Here is a 27,560-nt window from a genome sequence, read left to right as displayed (position 1 = left end):
AGATAAGGAGGCTCACATTGCAAAGCGGCAATCTCAGAAACTCTGCGCGCAGAAGCAATAGCCAGTAGAAAAAGAACCTTCCAGGACAACAATTTAATGTCAATTTCATGCATAGGCTCAAATGGAGCCCATTGCAAAACCTTAAGAACAAGATTCAGACTCCAAGGAGGAGCCTTAGATCTAAACACAGGTCTGATCCTAATCAGAGCCTTAACAAAGGACTGTGCATCTGGAAGCTCTGAGAACCTCTTGTGCAGTAAAACAGACAGGGCCAAAATCTGTCCCCTCAGGGAACTAGCAGAAAGACCCTTCTCCAGTCCATCCTGGAGAAACGATAGGATCCTGGCCACCTTAACCTTATGCCAGGGATATCCACGCTCTTCACACCAGAATAAATAGGTTCTCCACACCTTATGATAGATGCGACGAGTAACCGGCTTATTAGCTTGCATGAGAGTATCAATAACTCTCTCAGAAAAAACTCTCTTGGCTAAGACTAAGCGTTCAATATCCACGCAGTCAGCCTCAGAGAATCTAGATTTTGATGAATTAAAGGACCTTGTTCCAGCAGATCCCTGCGACAAGGTAACTTCCATGGAGGAGATGATGACATCCTCACCAGATCCGCAAACCACATCCTTTGCGGCCACGATGGAGGCATCAGTATCACTGATGCCTGCTCCTGCTTGATGCAGGCCACTACACGAGGAAGGAGTAGTAACAGCAGGAAAAGATAAATTAGACTGAACCTCCAAGGCACTGCTAATGCATATATTAGCTCCTCCTGAGGATCCCTGGTCCCTGGTCCTGGGTAGCTTGGTATCTATCTCCGGCATCCCCCACCTGTTGCATATTTACGCGAAAACTTTGGGATGGAGAGACCATTCCCCCAGAAGAAAGGATTGTCTGCTGAGAAAATCTGCTTCCCAGTTGTCCACACCCGGAATGTGGATCACTGACAGCGAACAGCTGTGGGCCTCTGCCCACTCCAGAATCCGAGATACCTCCCTCATTGCTAGGGAGCTTCTCGTCCCCCCCGATAGTTGATGTAAGCTATCGAGGTTATATTGTCTGATTGGAATCTGATAAACCGGGACGAACCCAGAAGGGGCCAAGCCTTCAGAGCATTGAAGATTGCCCGAAGTTCCAGAATGTTGATCGGGAGGGAGCGTTCCTCCTGAGACCACAGGCCCTGTGCCTTTTTGGCACCCCAAACAGCTCCCCATCCTGATAGACTCGTGTCTGTAATCACAATCTCCCAGGATGGTGTTAGAAAAGATGTCCCTCGGGACAGATGATCTGGATAGAGCCACCAAGAGAGTAATTCTCTCAACCAGTTGTCCAGAGAAATCTGTTAAGACAGATCAGAATGATCGCCATTCCACTGCCTCAGCATGCACAGTTGCAACGGACTGAGACGGATCCTGGCAAAGGGAATGATGTCCATGCTGGACCCCATGAGACCAGTTACCTCCATGCACTGAACCACAGATGGCCGTCTCTGGTCTGTTAGAAATATCCTCATGGATATGAAGTCTATTATAGTACTCAGGAATTCTACCCTGGTGCTTGGAATAAGAGAACTTCTAAGTTTATTTTCCATCCATGAGATCGAAGAAGAGAGAGAAGAGATACTGAATAGTCCACTGCCAGATGAAAAGATGTTTCTTATACCAGACTATCATCCAAGTAGGGAGCTACTGCTATACCACGGGTTCTGGCAATGGCTAGAAGAGCCCCTAGAACCTTCGTAAAAACCCTTGGAGTAGTAGCTAGACCAAACGGAAGTGCAATGAACTAGAAGTGCTGGTCTAGGAATGCAAACCTTAGGAACTGGAAGTGATCCTTGTGGATTGGAATGTGAAGGTAAGCATCCTTCAGATCTACAGTGGTCATGAACTGTCCTTCCTGAACTAAGGGAAGAATGGACCTTATCATCTCCATCTTGAATGAGGTGACATTTAGAAATTTGTTTAAGCACTTTAGGTCCAGAATTAGGCGGAAAGTTTCCTCCTTCTTTGGGACCACGAATAGGTTTGAATAGTATCCCAAACCCCTTCTTTGATAGGTACCGGGACAATGAGCCCTAAGGAGGACAGATCCCACACGCACCCCAGAAAGGCTTCCCTCTTTTCTGGTATGGAAGACTGGCTTGAGAGGAGAAATCTGCCCTTGGGTGGATGAGATTTAAAACCTATCTTGTATCCCTGAGCTATGACCTCCAGGACCCATGGATCCTGCACGTCCCTGAACAAAGCATCTGAAAAAAGCAACAGTCTTCCCCCTACATGATCCAGCGCCGGATTGGGGGGGGGGCCTTCATGCCGATTTAGTCTCGGCAGGCTTCTTGCTCTGCTTGGATTTATTCCAGGATTAAGCCGGCTTCCAAGTACTCTTGGCTTGCTCGGGCTTAGATGAGGACTGTTGTCGTTGGGATTTCTCAGAACGAAAGGAACAAAAATTAGAACCTTGTCCCTTAGACTTGTTCTTTTTATCTTGGGTAGGAAGGCACCCTTGCCCCCTGTAACCGTGGAGATAATGGAGTCCAGGCCTGGACCAAATAAAATCTTTCCCTTAAAGGGGAGGGAAAGAAGTCTGGACTTAGAAGTCATATCCACAAATTAGGACTTCAGCCAGAGCGCCCGACGGGTCTGAACTGAACAAACAGAAACCTTTTCATTTAGGCGAATAATCTGCATGTTTGCATCACAGATAAAAGAGTTAGCAATTCTCAAGGCTTTAATTCTTTCCTGGATAATTTGAGGGGACCCTCCACCTCAATCAATTTCGATAATGAGTCGCACCAGTAGGCCGCTGCTCCAACAACCAAGGCAACAGCCGCTGCCGGTTAAAACAAATATCACGTATGCTGAAACAGGTATTACTATTTGGAATAGAGGGAGTACCCTCAAGTATATTAGAATCCTCCGCAGCTTAAGCTAATGACAGTAGGACACAGAAAATAAAACAATCTTTTTTATTTCTCAAAAAACGGCACCTTTATACTGCCAATGGCTGGGGCACTCACCACCTCCTAGACCCAGACACTCTCCTCCGACAGTAAGCTCGGTCAGGAAAGAGGAAATGAAAGTGAGACCACTCCCGGTCACGTGGTGCGCAAGGCAGGACTGCCCCTGCTATGAGAAAAAGCGCGCCAAGCTACAAGCTGCGCAGCACTCAAAGTGAAACTAAAAACTTGTACGTTCCAGCCATATAACAGCCTATGAGCCCAATAAAATCTCACACATAAAGCAGCATAAAATCAAAGCATCATATTTGATGAATCCCCACTGTTCAATAATCCCCCTCAGGAGATATTAACCCATCATTCTATTAAGATAAAAGGAGCCACACTGTGACCCTGTCTTCTAGTGTTTTCAACATATGTAAAAATTGAAAGGATCTTACCAGAATCCATGCTGTGGAACAGAAACACAGCCTCTCAAGTGTAACAGTCTTGTAGCATCGCTCCTGACATGGACTTGAGTGAGAAAACAAGCAGGTAGTGAAACTCGTCAACACTGATTGCATAGGAGCTGTTAGCAGGTAGTCTGGATGGGTTCGCAGAAAGACTCTCCCTGCATCTCTAGACTCTAACTTTCATCAATGCTCTCACTGAGAGGCTGACAAAACTACTTAAAACTCCAGTCCCATATCGAAGGGCAGATACCCTCCAAAGGAACTACTCCAAAATCTTCTGACACTTCTCTGCCATCCTCCTGTGATGAAAGGCAAAGAATGATTGGGGGATGGGGGAAGTGGGAGAGGTATTTAAGCATTTTTAACTGGGGTGTCTTTGCCTTCTCCAGGTTCAGTATTTCCCAACAGTAAGGAATGATGCCATGGACTCTCCTTATATTAAGAAGGAAACATAATTACAAACAGCCTCTTAAAATCACACATGCTCCCAGATCCGAAAGTCGTACAGGGACAACTATACTGAGTACTTCACAAGCTGGGACGCTATGGAACCCTCAAAGCCTGCATCATTAACCAAAAAGCCCTCACTTATTTTAATAAAATAAAACACAAATACTACCTTATTTACTGCACGTAATTAAACTTTGTATTCTAAAATATTGGAGCATTCAACAAGCATACGATCACTGGAAAATAGGTTTGTTGTAGTATGTGGTTGTACAATAAAGCTACTTTTTTATATGAGTTTAGCGGGAAGCTACTTTAATAATAAGTATCTATCTTATTTAGGATTTCCAGGTGTCCAGTATATAACCAGGGGTGGCGGCACGCAGCATGCAGCGCAGTAACAGGTGAAGGCACCTCCCTGAAATTAGTTTTTGCAGGTTGGGATGTCTGCACTCTGTGACTGGAAAACACTGCTTACAAAGGTCTGTGTGCCTCACACTGTGTGACTGGAAAACACTGCTTACAGAAGTCTGTGTGTCTCACACTGTGTGACTGGATTACACTGCTTACAGAAGTCTGTGTGCCTCACACTGTGTGACTGACACTGCTTACAGAGGTCTGTGTGCCTCACACTGTGTGACTGGAAAACACTGCTTACAGAAGTCTGTGTGTCTCACACTGTGTGACTGGATTACACTGCTTACAGAAGTCTGTGTGTCTCACACTGTGTGACTGGATTACACTGCTTACAGAAGTCTGTGTGTCTCACACTGTGTGACTGGAATACATTGCTTACAGAGGTCTGTGTGCCTCACACTGTGTGACTGGAAAACACTGCTTACAGAAGTCTGTGTGTCTCACACTGTGTGACTGGATTACACTGCTTACAGAAGTCTGTGTGTCTCACACTGTGTGACTGGAATACATTGCTTACAGAAGTCTGTGTGTCTCACACTGTGTGACTGGAAAACACTGCTTACAGAAGTCTGTGTGTCTTACACTGTGTGACTGGATTACACTGCTTACAGAAGTCTGTGTGTCTCACACTGTGTGACTGGAATACATTGCTTACAGAAGTCTGTGTGTCTCACACTGTGTGACTGGAAAACACTGCTTACAGAAGTCTGTGTGCCTCACACTGTGTGACTGGAAAACACTGATTACAGAAGTCTGTGTGCCTCACACTGTGTGACTGGAATACACTGCTTACAGAAGTCTGTGTGCCTCACACTGTGTGACTGGAAAACACTGCTTACAGAAGTCTGTGTGTCTCACACTGTGTGACTGGAAAACACTGCTTACAGAAGTCTGTGTGCCTCACACTGTGTGACTGGAAAACACTGCTTACAGAAGTCTGTGTGTCTCACACTGTGTGACTGGAAAACACTGCTTACAGAAGTATGTGTGCCTCACACTGTGTGACTGGAAAACACTGCTTACAGAAGTCTGTGTGCCTCACACTGTGTGACTGGAAAACACTGCTTACAGAAGTATGTGTGCCTCACACTATGTGACTGGAAAACACTGCTTACAGAAGTCTGTGTGCCTCACACTGTGTGACTGGAAAACACTGCTTACAGAAGTATGTGTGTCTCACACTGTGTGACTGGAAAACACTGCTTACAGAAGTATGTGTGCCTCACACTGTGTGACTGAAAAACACTGCTTACAGAAGTATGTGTGCCTCACACTGTGTGACTGGAAAACACTGCTTACAGAAGTATGTGTGTCTCACACTGTGTGACTGGAAAACACTGCTTACAGAAGTATGTGTGCCTCACACTGTGTGACTGGAAAACACTGCTTACAGAAGTCTGTGTGCCTCACACTGTGTGACTGGAAAACACTGCTTACAGAAGTATGTGTGCCTCACACTGTGTGACTGGAATACACTGCTTACAGAAGTATGTGTGTCTCACACTGTGTGACTGGAAAACACTGCTTACAAAAGTCTGTGCGCCTCACACTGTGTGACTGGAAAACACTGCTTACAGAAGTCTGTGCGCCTCACACTGTGTGACTGGAATACACTGCTTACAGAAGTATGTGTGCCTCACACTGTGTGACTGGAATACACTGCTTACAGAAGTCTGTGTGCCTCACACTGTGTGACTGGAATACACTGCTTACAGAAGTATGTGTGCCTCACACTGTGTGACTGGAAAACACTGCTTACAGAAGTATGTGTACCTCACACTGTGTGACTGGAAAACACTGCTTACAGAAGTATGTGTGCCTCACACTGTGTGACTGGAAAACACTGCTTACAGAAGTCTGTGTGCCTCACACTGTGTGACTGGAAAACACTGCTTACAGAAGTATGTGTGCCTCACACTGTGTGACTGGAATACACTGCTTACAGAAGTATGTGTGTCTCACACTGTGTGACTGGAAAACACTACTTACAGAAGTCTGTGCGCCTCACACTGTGTGACTGGAAAACACTGCTTACAGAAGTCTGTGCGCCTCACACTGTGTGACTGGAATACACTGCTTACAGAGGTTTGTGTGCCTAGGTTTGTGTGCCTCACACTGTGTGACTGGAATACACTGCTTACAGAAGTCTGTGTGCCTCACACTGTGTGACTGGAATACACTGCTTACAGAAGTATGTGTGCCTCACACTGTGTGACTGGAATACACTGCTTACAGAAGTATGTGTGCCTCACACTGTGTGACTGGAATACACTGCTTACAGAAGTCTGTGTGCCTCACACTGTGTGACTGGAATACACTGCTTACAGAAGTATGTGTGCCTCACACTGTGTGACTGGAATACACTGCTTACAGAAGTATGTGTGCCTCACACTGTGTGACTGGAATACACTGCTTACAGAAGTATGTGTGTCTCACACTGTGTGACTGGAAAACACTGCTTACAGAAGTATGTGTGCCTCACACTGTGTGACTGGAAAACACTGCTTACAGAAGTATGTGTGCCTCACACTGTGTGACTGGATTACACTGCTTACAGAAGTATGTGTGCCTCACACTGTATGACTGGAAAACACTGCTTACAGAAGTCTGTGTGTCTCACACTGTGTGACTGGAATGCACTGCTTACAGAGGTTTGTGTGCCTAGGTTTGTGTGCCTCACACTGTGTGACTGGAATACACTGCTTACAGAAGTCTGTGCGCCTCACACTGTGTGACTGGAATACACTGCTTACAGAGGTTTGTGTGCCTTGTAAGACTCAAATCTCTCTCTCTCATATCTTTGTGTATGGAAAATGCTCTGTGCATAAATCTATGTGCCTGTGAAAATCATATATGACCAAGAAGCTCTTTGTACACATATATGTGAAGTAGTATGTTAGTATGTATAGCTGGTAGGAACATATATGTGTGTGGCTATGAAGCATTATATGTGGGCCTATGAAGCACTGTATACATATGTACCTATGAAGCACTGAGTATGTATCTGTAAAGCACTATGCTGTATACATGTGTACCTTTAAATTACTTTATACATATGTAATGTACCTATGATGAAGCACTGAGTATTTATGTGTGTCTGGGTAGCACTGTTCCCATAAATGTTCCCAGGAAGCTCTTTGTGCATATCTATGCATCCTTATGTATACATATGTGTACCTATGAAGCACTGTATACATATGTGTACCTATGAAGCACTGTATACATATGTGTGACTGAGATGGGCTTTGTATATATATATATATATATATATATATATATATATATATATATATATATATATATATATGTGTATGTGTGTGTGTGTGCGCCTTTAAAACACTGTATATATGCGTGGCTGGGAAGCACTCTGTACATATGTGGTAGGTACGGAGTAAAGTGTACATATGTGTGGTTGGGTCTGTGTGCTTCTGAAGCAATGTGTACATATTTCTATTAAGCACTTTATATATATATATATATATATATATATATATATATATATATATATATATATATATATGTGTGTGTGTGTGTGTGTGTGTGTGTGTTCTAAAGGTATGTTTATTCAAGGAACTTTCTAATGTCATCTGACTCATTAATTCAAGTTAGCCTGTAGAGAATGGCATTAATTCAAGTTAGCCTGTAGAGAATGGCATTAGTTCAGTGCATCTAATACATGTGAATAGGAGTATGTTATCCATGTATCTCTAAATAATTTTTTACAAATGGGGATTTAATAACCATTTAATAACCGATGCCAGAAGAGATGGGGAAATATAGACGCACAGAGGGGTGATGGAGGTGGTGCAGTATGGGGGTGGGAGCAGATTCCAGCCCTGTGGTTATAAGCTTATTGTGTATGAGATTTCTATAAAGAACAATGACCCAATAAATTTCAGTCTGAACCAAGAGCACAACTATGTAAGATATTCAGCACAGCAAGCAGCCAACATTCACTGAGTGCCAGACTACTAAGACCACACACCAGCACCTCTAGGGCTATAGTGCGTCCTATACTGCCAGGTTAGTATGTGATATATGCAAACCTCACACTGTTTAATAGTAGGTCAAATACTGAGTTATGGTTTGTCATAATTTGCAGTCTTAGGCTTGCTTTGCTCTTACTGTATATCTTTACCTGTTCTGCCTCCCCATCTTGTCATTTGTCTTGTGTTTCTTATTTGTTCTGTTCCTTTTTATCACTTCTCTTCTACTTATTTGCCTTTTCTCTCTCTTTTCCCCCCTTTTTCTTTTATCTTTATTTTTGTACTCAAATGCACATACAGACATCTCACTTCCTCTCTCCATCTCTGTGTTCTCTCTCCTCTCTCCCAGCCTCACTGTCTCTATCCTCACATCATTTAAACCCCCTCTCTCTTTTTCTCCCTTTTATATTTTACTTATAAACTGAAATGAATAAAGAACATAGTCTGCATGTCCAACAAGTATTTTCCATTATACATAACAATAAAATAGTCCCACAACAACCCCCCTCAAACCCCATGTTACTTCAAAAGTCTCAGAGAGGAACACAGAACACCCACAGCAGGCGGAGCTGTTATCTAAGAAAAGAGTAGTCCAGTTAAAGGAATATATCAGTCGTCTAGCATCCATCTCCCAGTCAACTGTTCATTAAGCACAAAGTCAGGGTTACGGAAAGGAGCAATCATTTTTAATCGCATATATCTGGGAAGGTGGTGCAAATATGCTTCCCATTTCTCTAGAAATCATTCTACTCTCTTAGCCACATCCATCTTTACATCTGCTTGCTCCACTAATATGTAAAAATTGACCTGTTTCTTTAAGAAGAAAAGAAGGGGCTTTTTTGAGAAGTCCAAGATTTAAGTATTAATTGTCTGGTAATTAAAATAATTAGAAAACATAACCTACTTTGGCATATAGGCAAATTATCTTTCTGTAGAAACATTACACATAGGTACGTAAAGGAGACGAGACTGTTACAATGTTTACTCAACCAACACATTATTTTGTACCAGAAGTCTCTAAATTTGTGGCAAATTCCATACCAAATGTATGAAATCTGGATCAGCCCTAGAGCATTTAATACATTTATTTTCCGCTCCAAGTATCCATTTACATCTAATTTTCTGTGTAATATAAGCTTTGTGCCAAAACTGTATGTATGTTTCTCTGAGAACTGAGGATAATATTGCCTCTTTTAGGTGACAAATGCTATCTTTGTGAGATCTGAATGTCTCTAGCCTCCCTCCAATTGTCAAGCATGTAACCAATAAATGATATGTGTGAGATATAGAATGGAAACATTGCTGGGCCGAACTACATAGAAAATAAATCTGTGTAGGGTTCCAAAAATCAGAAAAATTCATAATGATATAACTCTCAACATAATGACAACTCTGCATATAAGTAAAGTGACTATGAGGCTATATATACCATTTCTCCTGAATGTCAGCAAATGTATAAACAGTCTTAGTAAAATAGTCTAACAGGTGGGAAATATTGGTCACCCCCTGTGAGTGCCAAATTTGAAAGTCCTTTGTAGTCATTCCCGGTATGAATTCAGGGTTGCCTGTTAGTGGTAGAAATTTAGAATTCTTTTGTGACATTTTTACAATTTTGATCAATCTTTTCCAAGCAGTTAAAAGATCTTTATATAGCATAATATTTCTAATATGCTGAGGCATGCCTCTAAGTGTGGAATCTGGAAGAAACACAACATGTATAGGGGCTACAATCTCATTTTCCAGTAATAAGGGGTTACAATATTGTGTCCCTGCCAGCTAGTCCACTACTAATTTGATAAGAGAGGCCAAATTATACCATTGCACATCTGGAAGTTTCAATCCCCCTTGGTTAAAAGGGAGTGTCAGTTTAACCCTACTCATGTGTCTCTTTTCCCCCCTCCAACCAAACTATGCAAATAATCAATGTATTAGATTAATGTCAGATTGGGTATTAAGCAAAGATAACATTTGTATTGGGTAGAGGATTTTAGGTAGTATTATCATATTTAAAAGGTTTACCCATCCCACTAGGATATTCCTTACATTACAAATCTTTCTCCATCTTTAATTCTACATTTCATCATCTCTCCCCTCTTTCCCTCCTCACCCCTCTCCATTTCTCTCTTCCTCTCTCTATCTCTCTGTTCTCACTTCCTCTCTCCATCTCTGTGTTCTCTCTCCTCTCTCCTAGCCTCACTGTCTCCATCCTCACTTCATCTTCTAAACCCCTCTCTCTTTTTCTCCCTTTTATATTTTACTTCAATTTCTCTTTCTCTATATCCTTCTGGCCCTTACAATATCTCTCAGTTTCTCTCTTTCTCTTTCCATGTCTCTCAAGTACATTAATCTCTCTCTTTGCCTATACCCCCTTCCAAAAAAAAGTTTGTAAATTAGTCTAGTGGCAGAAGAGAAAGTGTTTATGGGTAACACTTGATTCATCTGGGCCTTGCTGAGCTGTACATTGAAGTGATGCCTTGCTTTGTAAAGTCAGTACAATGGGCAGCCAAGCAGATCCATTTGTCATTACAACTAGCAGTGCTGCAGCATTGAGAAGTAGAGTGATCATTGTTGTAGTTACAGAGAGGTTTTAGAGCAGGATTGAGTTGTAGTGACAACAGTATGTGGGGTAAATGTAGAACTAGCCGAGGGAATGTAAGGAAGGATGGAAATATAATGACAGATTCTCTCACACGCTTCCCTGTTTCTTTCTCTTCAGCCAAGCTAAACATTCACAGATCTGCTTGGGTGAGGAATTTACCAAACTAGGCAGAGGAGCAGAAAGAGTACAAATAGGCTGTCCTGACTCATGACCCTCCCCATAACAATGAGCTACAAACTGTGCTGTGCAGTTATGCAGAATATGTATACAATGTCAATGATTACAATAAATTGTGTAATGATGATCAGTATTTATACAAGGATGATAACCATACAGCAATGTATAATTGTGTTGAGTATACACAAGGAATGAACATGTACTGTACGCTGTATGAAGATGTCCAGACAACTGAAGAATATACTGTCCCATAATGATACTGAGTATTTATATATTACAAATTAACATGCAGAACTGTATAATGGTATTCAGTATTTATACAGTGATAATAACTTATTTGCATTGTACAATCTATAATCATGGTGAGGATTCAGTGATATGAACATGCTGAACTTTATAATATTAATGACAATCTACAACCAAAATGTGTATTCTGAACTCTGCAGTGCTTATTAAAATATAAATGCCTGCTGCACTATATAAAAAGAATACATATCTCTACATTAATAAAGTACATACTGCCTTGTATACACTGTATAATGATAATCAATATCTTTACTGATCTATTTTTAATTATGAGCTACTACATACAATTGTATCTTCACATTGACATGAAATTAATATACAGTATAGTTCAGAGCAGGGCTTTTTTGTGGGGTCCCTCGTCGGTACTGAGTAACACCACCTCTGCCTTCTTATAACAGGTAATTTCATGTACATTTTCTAGTTTTCACAAGAGGGGGCTGTTAAATGTATCTTTTTTAAAAACAAAAAAACAAAAAAAGCACTGACAGATTAGAGTATCTAGACCAATGTTTTTCAACCAGTGTGCCGTGGCACACTAGTGTGCCGTGAGAGATCCTCAGGTGTGCCACGGCAGACTGACAACAGTGTGACATATTTTTTAAACTTTGCTTGTTTTTTACTCCCAGTGCAGGGGTAGTTTGTAGGAGGCATGGCATAACAGCACAATACATACAGTATGTGTGTGTTTGTGTGTATGTATATATATATATATATATATATATATATATATATATATGCTGTATTAGGCTACAATGTGTGATTTTTTTAAAATTTTGGGATGGTGGTGTGCCACAGGATTTTTTAATGTAAAAAAGTGTGCCACGGCAAAAAAAAAGGTTAAAAATCACTGATCTAGACATTGTGTTGTAGAAATAGTTTGCACTGTATAATAATGTAGAGTACCAATCCAGTAATGGTGCGAATGTAATGATGATGAGTATCTATACACTAAAATGTGTATTTTGTAATGTATATTAAAAGGTTAATGTCTGCTGAACTGTATACATATAAGTGATAAGCATCTAAATATTAAAGGGACAGTTTACCCAAAATGTTTTTTCCCTTTAAATTGTTCCTATTTATCAATAGATCCTTTACCCTAATGTCAGCATTTAAAATAGCTGATTTAGCCTGTGGTATCCCCCTATACTAAAAGTTTCTTATGTCCAGGCTATTGACAGGCAATGTAAACACAGCCAGCAGAATAAATTACACTTGTGGGGTGCAGAATAGTTAATAGTTATAGTTAAGTAATAAAACATTATTTTTCTATTGTCTTCTCTAAGTATTGAGCATTGGTTTGCCAGACAAATATAAGATAAGGAAGCAAATCTGTGTACACAAAGTGATAACATAATGAGGTATGATATTACCTGCAAGTTCAACCCATTTCAATAGGTTGTGGTTTAAAAGCACAAAGCCAGCTACAGCTAATTCATATACACAAATAAACCTGAATAAATGCTATTTCTCTAACATTTTATACTTTGCAGCTGGTATTACAAGTCATTGAAAATAGATTAAGGGAAAAACAATTTACAGTATACTGTCCCTTTAATAAAAACACACTGCACTGTGTACACTGTATATTAAAGAGACACTGAACCCAATTATTTTCTTTTGTGATTCAGCTAGAGCATGACATTTTAAGTAACTTTCTAATTTACTCCAATTATCAAATTGTCTTCAGTCTCTTGGTATCTTTATTTGAAATGCAAGAATGTAAGTTAAGATGCCGGCCCATTTTTGTTGAACAACCTGGGTTGTTCTTGCTGATTGGTATATACATTTATCCACCAATAAAAAAGTGCTGTCCAGAGTTCTAAACCAAAAAAAGCTTAGATGCCTTCTTTTTCAAATAAAGATAGCAAGAGAACAAAGAAAGATTGATAATAGGAGTAAATTAGAAAGTTGCTTTAAATTGCATGCTTTATATGAATCACGAAAGAAAAAAAATTGTGTTCAGTGTCCCTTTAATGAGGAGTATTTGTTCACTAATCTGTGCTCCATCTGCACCCTGTGCTCCCAGTGGTATACAGAAGATAAAGAAGCTTCCATTTTATAATCCCACCTGCTTTATTACATGGAGAAGGAAGGGTTTAACCGTTTATTAATTTGTTGCCCTGTTTATTAGTCTGTGACTCTGCTTCTTGTTCATTTACCACAAAGTCTGAAACAATCTGCTGGGAAAACAAAAATATCTGACAGAATAGTAGAAATGTTTCTAAACATCCCCAAAATGACTAGTTTGCCAGAAAAATATTCACTGTTCTAAGAATAGCTGCAGACTCTGGAGTACGGAGCTTCTAACACAAGCTCTCTCATGCAGGAATGTAAAACTGCGTTTTAAAGTATTCTTTCTAATTGCCAGATTCTAATTAAAAGGCTGGGCAGAAAGTATGAATGGAAGGAGAGAAGGGGTGTGAGACAGAGCATGGTACGAGACGAGTGGGATCATTTCACACCTGGGTTTATCCCCCCTTATAGACTCGATTTCACTGATACCCTTATATAGTAGAGGCATTTCATGCAAGAGCACAGCAAACCTTATATGGTGTCTCTTCTCTTCCAGGGTAGAGTTTGTACTCTGCAGAGTTTCACAAAATGTATTTGGCATGTAAGTAGTTAAAAAAAACAAAACCTGGGTTTGCTCCTATTAGCCCCGGGGATAAGAAGAGTTTCATTCATTCCACACTCTAAGCTGGCATAGAGGAGGAAGCTGGTAAAGCCAGTGCTGGTTATACCTTATGTATATACCAATCTAAGGCATGGTTTGGAGGTGTGTGTGAGAGATGGCTGCCAGTGATGCTCTCCAACCTTCTACGATGTGTACATTGTCATGAGAGGGGAAAAGCCAATGGCTGGGCTGTAATCGTATGTGTGAACAGCACTCTGAATGATTTATTAGAGGAACAAGTACTCTCTGTGCTGAAACTGGGTCAGAACTGCCAAGTCAAATTATTATAATGTAGCACACTATTTGGAGTCATTTCTCCAGGAACCATTATCACACTATCTTCAGTTTAACGTGACCTTACAGGAGAATTCCACATAAAGAAACACAGTGGCTGTTAGTATGCAGCCTTAACATTGTGCCATACTGATAAGCAGCATTTTTTAAATCAAAATCTGCCTCATGAGCATGGGCTCTGGTTGGTAAGTATGCTCCCTTGGCTGTGCACCAATTACATTACATTACAAAGTATCTTGCAATCATATCTATATATATATCTATATATATAAAGTCTGGTACTCTGTACAAAAGGCCTGTGTAACCCTTGTTTGTACCCCAGTGTGCCTGTTTGAAGGCATTGCATTGTGTGGCTGTAAGTTAGGGAACCAGGGAGAAGAGACCTTGATGTGGTCCTGGGTCTAGCAACATTTGGTCAAATGCTGTGACTAAGGCCTCTAGTTATTAAGGTCTGTCGGACCTGATCCGACAGTGCGGATCAGGTCCGACAGACCTCGCTGAATACGGCGAGCAATACGCTCGCCGTATTCAGCATTGCACCAGCAGCTCACAAGAGCTGCTGGTGCAACACCGCCCCCTGCAGACTCGCGGCCAATCAGCCGCCAGCAGGGGGGTGTCAATCAACCCAATCGTACTCGATCGGGTTGATTTCCGGCGATGTCTGTCCACCTGCTTAGAGTAGGCGGACAAGTTATGGAGCAGCGGTCTCGCCAGAAACACGGGGCATCAAGCTCCATTCGGAGCTTGATGCATATGCCCCTAACTCTTCAATTTTTCTTTGAATCTAGTTGTGTGCTTGCAAGAGAGTGCCAGGGTTTCTAGGTGTTGTGTTAATATTTATGTTTTGAAAATTTACTTATGGACTTTGCACCCAAATGGTGCAGATTTCTGTGATTGCTGTGAATATTCAAGGCTGTGAGTTCTGGGGATGTGTACCTGGTCAGGTTTAAGAGTGTAGTCTATTTCTGTGTGTGTATATGTTTATATTTCTATACACATCTCCAAAAAAATGCATTACTGTGTGAAGATCTATCTATATATCTATCTATCTATCTATCTATCTATCTATCTATCTATCTATCTATCTATCTATCTATCTATCTATCTATCTATCTATCTGATAAACAGGCAGACACAGACAGGCAGATATAGATACATTGATTGATTGATAGGTATCCCAAAGGGTTGTTTAATGCTAACTAAAGATTGTTACAAACTAATAAATATATTAAAATATATAAAGCAATCAAGTTAAATAAAATTAAAAAAAAAAAATAACAATTATGTTTATTGTTATTTTAAAAGGATATAGAAAGAAAATATAAAATGTAAAAAAATAATAATAATCTATCAATAGATGAAGGCAATCTAATGAGCATGGTAATTTATTGATTTCTAGTGACAATTGTGGCATCTGATGTGCAAATTAGTGCACACTTTGGGTTTATATGTTAAGGTAGAACAGTATATGAGGAGGAGAATGCCTCACCTGCAGAATACTTACATAAGAAACATCAACAAAAGCAGTTACTATTTTTTGCAAGCATATTTATTTTACTAACATACTACCAAGGTTTTAGCATTCTTTTTATAAGAAAATGAATTGAAAAGGTGCATCTTTGACCAGCAATGCATGTATCTTCCTAAGAAAGGTGCCCCTAGGAAGCTTCCTGTGTCGCCTGATAATAAATTTGGCCCTGGAACCTGGAATTCCTATTAATTTCCCCATACAAAGTAAGAATGCTGTGTGGAAAGCAGCACCTTATAGGGGACTGTGAGCTTTAACATGGATGTAATTCTAAAACGTTTCTTTGTTTGAAGCAAATAATAATGCACAGTAGCTAGGGCAGTGTAACTTATAATCATTTCTACATCTGCACACATTGGGCTAGATTACAAGTGGAGCACTAATTTATTGCACGTCCATAAAAGGGTAAATACAGGCGTGCGATTAATAACCAGCAAATACAAGTGGCTGGTTATTGCTACCATGAGCTTGCAGTAGCAATTAGTGCTCCAAAAATTAATCAGAGGCCAGACCTCTGGTTAATTTTCAAAATATCCCCCAATGCCCCCAAAAATTAGTGTAGTCTTACAAAAAAATATAAAATGTGGCATCTTTTTTAAAATTATTATTAATAACTGCAGGAGGCAGTTTTAAGTGGTTAAAAGAGGCGGGTGTGGGGTTTTAGAAAAAAAAAAAAAAAACAGCACTGAAAAGTTCCTTTGCATTGCAGTCAATGGGGTCCATTTATCATTGGGCGGACGGACATGATCATGTCCGCCGCACATTGATAAATGCTGACAGCATACGCTGTCGGCATTTATCATTGCACCAGCAGTTCTTGTGAACTGCTGGTGCAACGCTGCCCCCTGCAAATTTGCGGCCAATCGGCCCCCCAGCAGGGTGGTGTCAATTAACCCGATCGGGTTGATTTTTGCCGATGTCTGTCTGCCGCCTCAGAGCAGACGGACAGGTTATGGAGCAGCGGTCTTTAGACCGCTGCTTCATAACTTGTGTTTCTGGCGAGCCTAACGACTCGCCAGAAACACAGGGCATGTGTTCCCTGTAAATATATAAGGTACAATTTTAACTTAATATATATTACTATGTATATTAAACACAATGTTTACCTGTGTACTTTTAGAAGGAATTTTCATTTTGCTGCATATTTAGGGCTAGATTACACGTGGAGTGCTAATTTTGGGGATAAAGTTGGTGGGAGTGGGGTGTTAGAAAAAAAAGGCACTGAAAAGTGCCTTTACATTGCGGTCTATGGGGACTGTGTGTTCCCTGTAAATATATATGTATATGCTTATATACACATATTAAAACATAAATATGTATGTATATATTCATATACATATATATTTAAATTTACTGCCCAACTTACCCATTTCGCTGCGTGTCTCACAGCATCAGAACGAGGCTCCCATTTGAGCCAATGTAAGCGTGCTCTCATGAGCACAATGCTACTCTGCAATGTGAACGTGAGGTTGCATTGCACCTCACTTGTAATACCATCGTATATTTGCGTTGAGCACAAATATCGATTTCACAAAAGCAATGTTTTGCTCTCGACTTGTAATCTGGCAACTCTGTGTGTAAAGGGAAATTTGCCACTGCAGCTTCATGTACCCTTACAGCCAGTCTATCTGTTACCTGTACAGGGAGGGGCAGATTCAATATCTATCCTATCAAATTCCACACCCTTTAATGCAACCAATAATTGTATGGCACCTATGTTAAAAGATACAAAATTAATCTGCAATGCATTGGACAGAGCATGAGATTTTAAACAACTTTACAATTTACTTATGATATAAATTTTGCTTAGTTCCTTTGGTATCCTTTGTTAAAGAGTAATCCTAGGTGAGCTTAGGAGCGTGCACTTGTCTTTACCCATCTAGCAGCAGTGTGTGTAACAATGTTTATAGAAATGTTATACACACTAGCAAACACAGCTGCTATAGACATGTACACCTAAGCTCCTATCAGCCTACCTAGCATTATACTTCAACAATGGATATCAAGAGAACAACGTAAATTTTATATTATAAGTAAAATGAAAAGTTGTTTAAAACAGCATGTTCTATCTGAATCATAAAAGTTTTAATTTTAGCTTTACTGTACCTTTCATATAATAATATGCTGGCTTGTCCTGAACTATAAAATTGTACCTCAGGACTACACAATGCCTTTAAACGCTTATGCTCTATTGAGGGCCAGATCACAAGTTGAGTGCAAAATATCGCTTCCGCGAAAGCGATATTTGCGCTCAACTTAGTAATACCAGAGCCTGCAAATGCATGGAAGCATTGCTCTCACAAGAGCGCGCTTCTTTAGGCGCCAATGGGAGCCTCTTTCTCATCGCACAGCAATGGCAGCAAATATAAATATATATGTATGTGAGCGCCCAGCCTGTTTGCGGGAGTGCAATAAATTAGCGCTCCACTTTTAATCTAGGCCTTCATTTTTTATTTATGAATTTTTAAAATTCATCCCTGGTTGCCCAGTAGTTGTGCTGGACCTGTCCAAGCTTCCCTGTCTTCTGGTTGAGAGAACAATTAAAAAAATAAATATGGGGGTTCAAGGGGCGTCATAATTCCTAGTGCCTATGGCAGCACACCAAGCTAAACGCACTACTGAAAGCCACCTTACTTCCTCTTTTACAGCTGCTGTGTCTTGGTGCTGCAAAGCCCAATACACTTGTCCCAAAGCAGCATGAAATACAGCTTCTAGTGAACATATACTGTAGCTCCCAAAAGAGACAGCAAGAAACTTGCCTATTTTCTGAAGTCTAATGTGGACAAATACCTAACATATGATGGCGGAAGGTTGTGCATCTGGTTTGGGGTCTGACATTTAGCTAAAAAAGGGGATGATGGTACATGCACCCTGTCTGAGGCCTAATGTTTGATGAAAAAGATGGTGCAGGTTGTAAAAAAGTTAGGCAAAATGCATGTGTGTTTGAATGTATATATATATATTTGCTGTTTCCATGCACTCACCAAACTGGCTGACTATATGCAGTATATATATATATATATATATATATATATATATATATATATATATATATATATATATATATATATATATATATATATATATATATATATATAAATTGTGTGTATATATTTATATATAAATTGTGTGCATATATATTTATATATAATTGTATATATATATATATATATATATATATATATATATATATATATATATATATATATATATATATATATATATATATAATATCCAAAGAAGGTTAAGCACATCAGACAATTTTTCCAGCCGCCAGGGTACACTTTAAAATGTATAGAGAAAGTCCAGCAGAAAAGGCACTCACTGTTCACATAAAATTTAACTTTTAATAAATATGCAAAGATTTAAAAAGACATAACGTTTCGGTGTCTACATAACACCTTTGTCAAATGTCAGCAATACAAAATATCCTTAGAATGAGTTTTTGGGATACTAAGGATATTTTGTATTGTTGACATTTGACAAAAGTGTTATGTAGACACCGAAACGTTATGTCTTTTTAAATCTTTGCATATTTATTAAAAGTTAAATTTTATGTGAACAGTGAGTGCCTTTTCTGCTGGACTTTCTATATATATATATATATATATATATATATATATATATATATATATATATATATATATATATATATATATATATATATATATATAAAAATAAAACAGTCCTAGTGGAGACACTCACAGGTCTTAATCAAAAATTTAAATCACTTTATTAATTCATAGATGTAAATAATACAGTCAATGTTTCGCCCCAATAGAAGCCTTTCTCAAGACAAAGGCTCCAATAGTATAATATGTAATAGTAATATGAATTAATAAAGTGATTTATATTTTTGATTAAGACCTGTGAGTGCCTCCACTTGGACTGTTTTATATATATATATATATATATATATATATATATATATATATATAAAAATACACAGTATATATATATATACATACATACACACAATTTATATATATAATACATATATATACACAATTATATATATAGTTTGTCTATCTATCCACACACACACAAGTATGTGTATGTAATTTAGCACTGCTAAATTAATGTTTTGGAACAGTTTGTCTAAAGAAGTCAAAGCTACATCAAAACATTACACACAACACATAAAATTCTGTTGTGGATGGAAATCCACTAAGTTACTGCCACGTAGTAACCTTCTGAAGCTACAGCACATATGCAGAGGTGGGCAACTGGCAGCTTGGAGGCCCCATGAGACTTCTCATATGAACCTCATCCAGACCTTTGGAGAAAGACAAAATGTCAAATTTTAACCTCCTGAAGCTGTGTACACTATATTGTACATCACAAAAATATCTTCCCAAACTTGCAATTCATTCTCCCAACTTAGTCAGCCCTCTGTAACATTTTTGCTTTTGGTCTGGCATGAGAGTTAATCTCGGCACTATGTGGGTGCAGATGTGAAATTTGTTGCCTACCGCTGAATGAGTGTGATTTGCTAAGCCTGCAGTACTAGGCAAGGAGAAGTGTCTATTTAGAGTAAAGGTATCTCAAATTGGTTCTCAAGGACTGTCAGCATGCTTGTAATAAGCTTAATCAAAGAACATTAAAATGGTTTTAATTCACATGTCCTCACACAGAGCCTGGTGATAAAAACTCAGCGACATAGAGAGAAATCACACAACATCTTATATTTTAATATAGGAGTCCCTCCTTCACATATTAGAACCCTGCATAGTGAGATAGAAACCTCTCTCTATAAAATTTGTGTTTCTAAAATTCTTTGAGAGACCTTGCCATACTGACGAGACTACTTAGATCATCTCGTCGGAGAGGAGAGCTTTAGATCATCACGACCACTAGAATTCTGCAAAACTAGACACACCTGGATTAGAGCTACTGATCAGTGTTACATCTTTATGTCATTGTGCTATGCGGTTAAAGGTTTTTATTCTATCTGCTTTGGACATCACAGTGATTAGTAGTCTGATAAAAGTGTCATCTTCTTGGACACAGTACTGTTTGAGTAGACACCTGTATGTTTTTCACATCAGCTCTTGAGCTCACAGTGCTACACTAGAAGAAATGTCTGATTAGATTGTCAGATCCTGAGGTCACAATTTTATTGGGGGGAGGAGTTTTATTTGCTTATCAGCCCCTAAGATGATTAGAGTGTCAGCTCCTGAGCTCACAGTAGTTTACAAGGTTAAAAGCCTTATCAAAGTATCAGCTCTTGAGATCACAATTTTTTTGAGGGGGACAGGAGTTTGGTTAGCTTATCAACTCCTAAGCTCACAGTGTTATGTGAATGCAGAGGCGTCTAGAGTGTCAACTTCTGAGGTCACATCATTTTCAGAGTAGAGATGTCTGGTTAGAGCGTTAGGTCCCCAAGGCAATATACTATTATAAAGAAGAAGATTTATGAGGAGAAAGATGACATTATATTTAATAAAGCTCATTAGGTTCTGCATACTAGCAGCTCACAAACCTAGCAGGGTTGTCCAGACTGAATTCAATTAGATATGTGCATGGCGAAAAAATTTGGTTCGGTTCGGATCGATTCAGATTTTTTCGAATTTCGGCTTCGGAGCGATTCGAATTCGGAAAAATTTGAATCAATTCGATTCGGATTCGTTTCAGATTCATTCGGATTCAAATAAATTTGGCTCGATTCGGTTCGATTCGGAAATTCGGTGGGATGTGCTGTGTATTAGACTAGTATTATGTACTGTATATTAGGTGTAACCCATAGCAGAGTGATATAACCTAATATACTGTACAATACTAGTGTAATCCATGGCCATCCGAATCTACCGAATAAATCCAAACTAATTCGGATTTATTCTGTAAATTCGGCACTATTTTAATTCGGAAATCCGAATCGATCCGAATCCCGAATTTTACGAATTCGGACGAATTTCCGAATCGATCCGAAATGAATCCGAAATGAATCGCACATGTCTAAATTCAATAAACCAGTTATCATGCAAGCTGCATCATACAAAAGCAATGGTGGTGTTTGTGTTTAGTTTTTTTTTTTTAAATGCATCTCATAGATGATTTTTGTGTGTTTTTCTACTCCATTGCAATGCATTAAAAAAAATATTTAAATGTGTAAACTGCTCATATTAGTAAATGCTTTAGGGAAACATATATACAAAGAAAAATACAAGAACATATATGAAATATACTTTTCAAGGTTATTTTCAACAGATTTACACAGATGGACAATTTGTGAAGTCATAAGTAAAACATTGCAGCTAATAAATTTAATATTGATGATGGCCACCAAAGATGGCTGAACACAGCTTGTTTTTATACTTAAAGGGACAGTCTAGGCCAAAATAAACTTTCTTGATTCAGATAGAGCATGTCATTTTAAACAATTTTCCAATTTACTTTTATTACTAATTTTGCTTTGTTCTCTTGGTATTCTTAGTTGAAAGCTTAACCTAGGAGGTTCATATGCTAATTTCTTAGACCTTGAAGGCCGCCTCTTTTCAGAATGCATTTTAACAGTTTTTCACCACTAGAGGGTGTTAGTTCACATATTTCATATAGATAACACTGTGCTCGTGCACGTGAAGTTATCTGGGAGCAGGCACTGATTGGCTAGACTGCAAGTCTGTCAAAAGAACTGAAATAAAGGGGCCGTTTGCAGAGGCTTAGATACAAGATAATCACAGAGGTTAAAAGGATATTATTATAAATGTGTTAGTTATGCAAAACTGGGGAATGGGTAATAAAGGGATTATCTATCTTTTAAAACAATAACAATTCTGGTGTAGATTCTCCCTTTAAAGGGACATCAAACACTCTTCCTTTCGTGAAAAAAAGTGTGCTTTTCCCAATGATGTAGAAGGTAAACAAATGAGATTACTGTAACCTGCAAGAGATTCAAATCAATAGCAAGTTTTGGCATCTCTAGGGAGCGTCGGACAAGAATAACCTTTATACAAAAGCAAGAGACGTTTTACTTCCCATTAACCACTAATATCAATGAATTATGTGTGCAATTTAATCTCATTTAGATTCATTTTAGAAATAACCTTTTTTATATAAACACTATGACGTTTCTATTTATAATTTCAGATACATATGATATATTTGAGGGGAAGTTCAATTTGAGATGTATTTTTAATTTAAAAATGTGTTTATAACATTGCCTAGCACGGGGGACACACACATGTAAACAGGAATAATAAGTTGCTTAAAACCTGAATCTGACAAGGTCAAAAATCCAATGAAAACTTGCATGAGCAGTGTTTTCTAATGGATTGGAATGTTGGATATTTCTCCATGCAAGATATAGGAAGTGTTATAGCACAACAAATGCTTTTGAAAATGTAATAAGTGAATTATCACATAGTTTTCAAATTGAACGGAATGGCTTTAAATATGAAAATCCAGCAAAAAGCTATGTAAGTTATTTTACGTGGAAATTCTGTTAGAAAAGTCGCCATTTTTTAGAGCGACATAATAATACACTATTTTTATTTCAGTTTTGCAAATGTGTCTCCTATTTTCAGAAAGTCTTGCAAGCACAGGAGTTAGGCACAGGAAGGATATATATATAAAATGGAGGATTTTAATCTCACAATTTTTTTTAATCTATTCATATATATATATATTATTTATTTATATATACAGTATACTATATATATATATATATATATATATATATATATATATATATATATATATATATATACATATATATATATATATATATATATATATATATACACACACACACACACACAGGTTATCAGGGCTTATTGAATATGAGAGGTGCTACTAAAAAAAAAAATCACATTCTAGAAAAGTTCTTGCCATTGCTAACTCTGAATACTCTTTTACATAACAAAATATTAAATATATTTTTTTTTTAAATGGTTTTCCTATATACACTAACCATAGATACAAAAATATGGCAGAAAAGTGAACAAAACGTATATATTCTCATCTCCATTTAGCATTCAGCACATAACTTTCCTATAGTAAATCCTAAAAGCAATTTCTCACTCCTCACATATCTTAGTCTGTAAAGGTCTCTCTGACCCAAAGATCATTAATGAATCTAAGCCAATATGTGAGATTACTTCCAGATTAAAGTATGACTTTGTTGTTTGAGCTATTTGTGTCAAAGTCAACTACAGGCAGTAAAAGTTTGTATATAGTGTTTCAGGCATTGTTATGCAGTTGTAGTAAAAGTATTAGATCCTTTTCTTGCACATCACTATACAGACATAGTTAGTGTAGTAGCTCTTCTTCTCATCAACGACTAAACAAGCATGGTTACAATGTCAAGATATGTGCTTGTATCTGACAACAGAGGGTGATTAAAGTGTCAGCATCTAGGTTTATGCATAAACAGGCAGGTATTACACCTGTATATAAGTATATATATATATATATATATATATATATATATATATATATATATATATATATATATATATAACTATGGTTTACTAGTCAGGGGTTAAAAGTTACATATCAAAAGACAAATACTATTAAGGTTTCAGCTTCTGTGCTCACATATAACTAGACAGGTATGGTTAGAATATAGGCTTCTGGGCTCACATATAACTAGACAGGTATGGTTAGAATATAGGCTTCTGGGCTCACATATAACTAGACAAGTATGGTTAAAATGTCAGCTTCTGTGCTCACATATATCTAGACAGGTATGGTTAGAATATAGTCTTCTGGGCTCACATATAACTAGACAAGTATGGTTAGACTGTCAGCTTCTGTGCTCACATATAACTAGACAGGTATGGTTAGAGTGTCAGCTTCTGTGCTCACATATAACTAGACAGGTATGGTTAGACTGTCAGCTTCTGTGCTCACATATAACTAGACAGGTATGGTTAGAGTGTCAGCTTCTGTGCTCACATATAACTAGACAGGTATGGTTAAAATGTCAGCTTCTGTGCTCACATATAACTAGACAGGTATGGTTAGAGTGTCAGCTTCTGTGCTCACATATAACTAGACAGGTATGGTTAGAGTGTCAGCTTCTGTGCTCACATATAACTAGACAGGTATGGTTAGACTGTCAGCTTCTGTGCTCACATATAACTAGACAGGTATGGTTAAAATGTCAGCTTCTGTGCTCACATATAACTAGACAGGTATGGTTAGAGTGTCAGCTTCTGTGCTCACATATAACTAGACAGGTATGGTTAGAGTGTCAGCTTCTGGGCTCACATATAACTAGACAGGTATGGTTAGAGTGTCAGCTTCTGTGCTCACATATAACTAGACAGGTATGGTTAGAGTGTCAGCTTCTGTGCTCACATATAACTAGATAGGTATGGTTATAGTGTCAGCTTCTGTGCTCACATATAACTAGACAGGTATGGTTAGAGTGTCAGCTTCTGTGCTCACATATAACTAGATAGGTATGGTTATAGTGTCAGCTTCTGTGCTCACATATAACTAGACAGGTATGGTTAGACTGTCAGCTTCTGTGCTCACATATAACTAGACAGGTATGGTTAGAGTGTCAGCTTCTGTGCTCACATATAACTAGATAGGTATGGTTATAGTGTCAGCTTCTGTGCTCACATATAACTAGATAGGTATGGTTATAGTGTCAGCTTCTGTGCTCACATATAACTAGATAGGTATGGTTATAGTGTCAGCTTCTGTGCTCACATATAACTAGACAGGTATGGTTATAGTGTCAGCTTCTGTGCTCACATATAACTAGACAGGTATGGTTAGAGTGTCAGCTTCTGTGCTCACATATAACTAGATAGGTATGGTTATAGTGTCAGCTTCTGTGCTCACATATAACTAGACAGGTATGGTTAGAGTGTCAGCTTCTGTGCTCACATATAACTAGACAGGTATGGTTAGAGTGTCAGTTGCTGTGCTCACATATAACTAGACAGGTATGGTTAGAGTGTCAGCTTCTGGGCTCACATACAACTAGACAGGTATGGTTAGACTGTCAGCTTCTGTGCTCACATATTACAAGTATGGTAAGAGTGTTAGCTTCTGGGCTCTGATATCTCTAGACATAATTGTGAATTTGTTGGCTCACATTTAGCTAGATGGGAATAATTATTGTTGCTACCATCTTTACACAATTAGAGTGTGAACTGATGAGTTTAAAAACAATAATATAAGAATGTCAGACACGGCCACATAGAGTCACTGTCACTGTCATACACCAGCAAAGAACAATAATACAGAATCATTATCTGAGCTTACCCCTTAATTAATAGATATGGTCACATCAGAGCATATGTATATATTCATTGTTAACATAAGCTCCTAAACTCACTTCAGTGCACAGGAAAGGCCAGAATGACAACTGACACATGAGTATATATGTACAGACCTAATCCTGATCTGATACATCAGCAGGCATAATCACCCTGTCATATTCTAGCCTCACACCTTACAAAACAGTCATGACTCATGGGATCACATATAACTAGATAGGTGAAATTAGAATGCCAGTTTGTTTGCTCATATAACTTAAAACTGGCATGTTTAGAGTTTCAGCTCCAGGGCTCACAACCCAATAGAATGTTGCCTTCTGGGATCACACATCGCTAAACAGATATGAATAAATTGTCAGCTCCTGGGCTCACATGTGTAGAATAAAATGCATGGTTAGATCGTCAGCTTCTTGGATGAAACATCACTTAGTAAAGATACATTGTCACTGTCAACTCCCAGGCTCAGGCATCGGTAAATAGGATTAGTTTGAGTGTCAGCTCCTGGACTGAAATTAGACACAATTAGTGTGTCAGCCCCCGTGCTTGTACCTTATTAGGCAGGCACAGTTATAGTGAGAGCTACTAGGCTCATGCATCAATAGGGCAGGTCAGATTAAAGTGTCATCTCCTGCGAACAAACATCAGTAGCCAGGCATGATTAGAGTGTCAGCTCCTGGGGACAACCCCTCACCTTGTTCTTGACCTCTGCGCTGAGTCCATAGGCAGGGCCCCTGTTGAAGTGAGTGGCCGACATTCTACAGCTGCTGTTCCTCTTCTTCTCTCCGCTGGAAGATGCTCCCGGGACTTTTACAGCAACTTTTTAAATGTCTGGTCTTTTGGGACATGTGTGTCTGGAGCCAGAACATCTGATTGGTCCAGCCACCGACCAATCACAGCGTGGTAGTCTCTGTGATGTCAACGCGTTGGTATTAAAAAAAAATGAAAAAGTATAGATAGATATCGGATCACTGTCAGATTTTCCTACTTTGGATTTTTTTTCCCTAGAAGGGAGGGGAGGGAGGGAGGGAGAGAAGAGACTGGGAGAGTAATCATGAAAGAAAGGGAAATAAAAGTATATGTGAGGAGAGGGAATAGAGAAAGGTGGGCATGGGAGAAAATTAATAGGAGCTATTGAAAGGGAGGAAAAAAAATAAGAAATGAACTGAGAGGGAGAGAGAAATTGCAAAAGAATGTGATAAGATGGGAGGCAGAAGTGGGAGAAGGAAAATGACTCGAGTGGGATAAAAAGGGGAATAGGTAAGAGGAAAGAGAGAGAGAGAGATTCTACAGATAAGAAAATACATAAACAGGAGCGTAAAGGACAGACTGATGCTGATGGAGAGTCAGGAAGGGACGATGCTCACTAACTAGACAGGGAGAGAGACCTGGAAAAATGTCAGAAACAGAAGAAAAGTGGATAAAAAAGAAAATAAATATAAACAAATGTAGAAGGAAAAATATTGTGTTAGGTGAT

The 27,560-nt window shown here is 38.7% G+C and overlaps 1 protein-coding gene across 1 annotated transcript in view; it reads right to left on the bottom strand.

Annotated features, from left to right (window-relative positions):
- CNN1 (calponin 1) overlaps positions 1-26,879 on the bottom strand; it is a 53,008-nt gene extending 26,129 nt beyond the window's left edge. The window contains exon 1 of the mRNA XM_053716039.1: positions 26,778-26,879. Within this exon, the coding sequence (XP_053572014.1) occupies positions 26,778-26,840 (63 nt within the window). The 5' untranslated portion in view covers positions 26,841-26,879. The remainder of the gene's footprint in view (positions 1-26,777) is intronic.
- Positions 26,880-27,560: the final 681 nt, after the last annotated feature.

This window comes from Bombina bombina, chromosome 6, assembly GCF_027579735.1.
Source record: "Bombina bombina isolate aBomBom1 chromosome 6, aBomBom1.pri, whole genome shotgun sequence".
NCBI lineage: Eukaryota > Metazoa > Chordata > Amphibia > Anura > Bombinatoridae > Bombina > Bombina bombina.
Note: the sequence above shows the minus strand (reverse complement) of the source record. Positions and strands in the feature narration are given on the sequence as shown.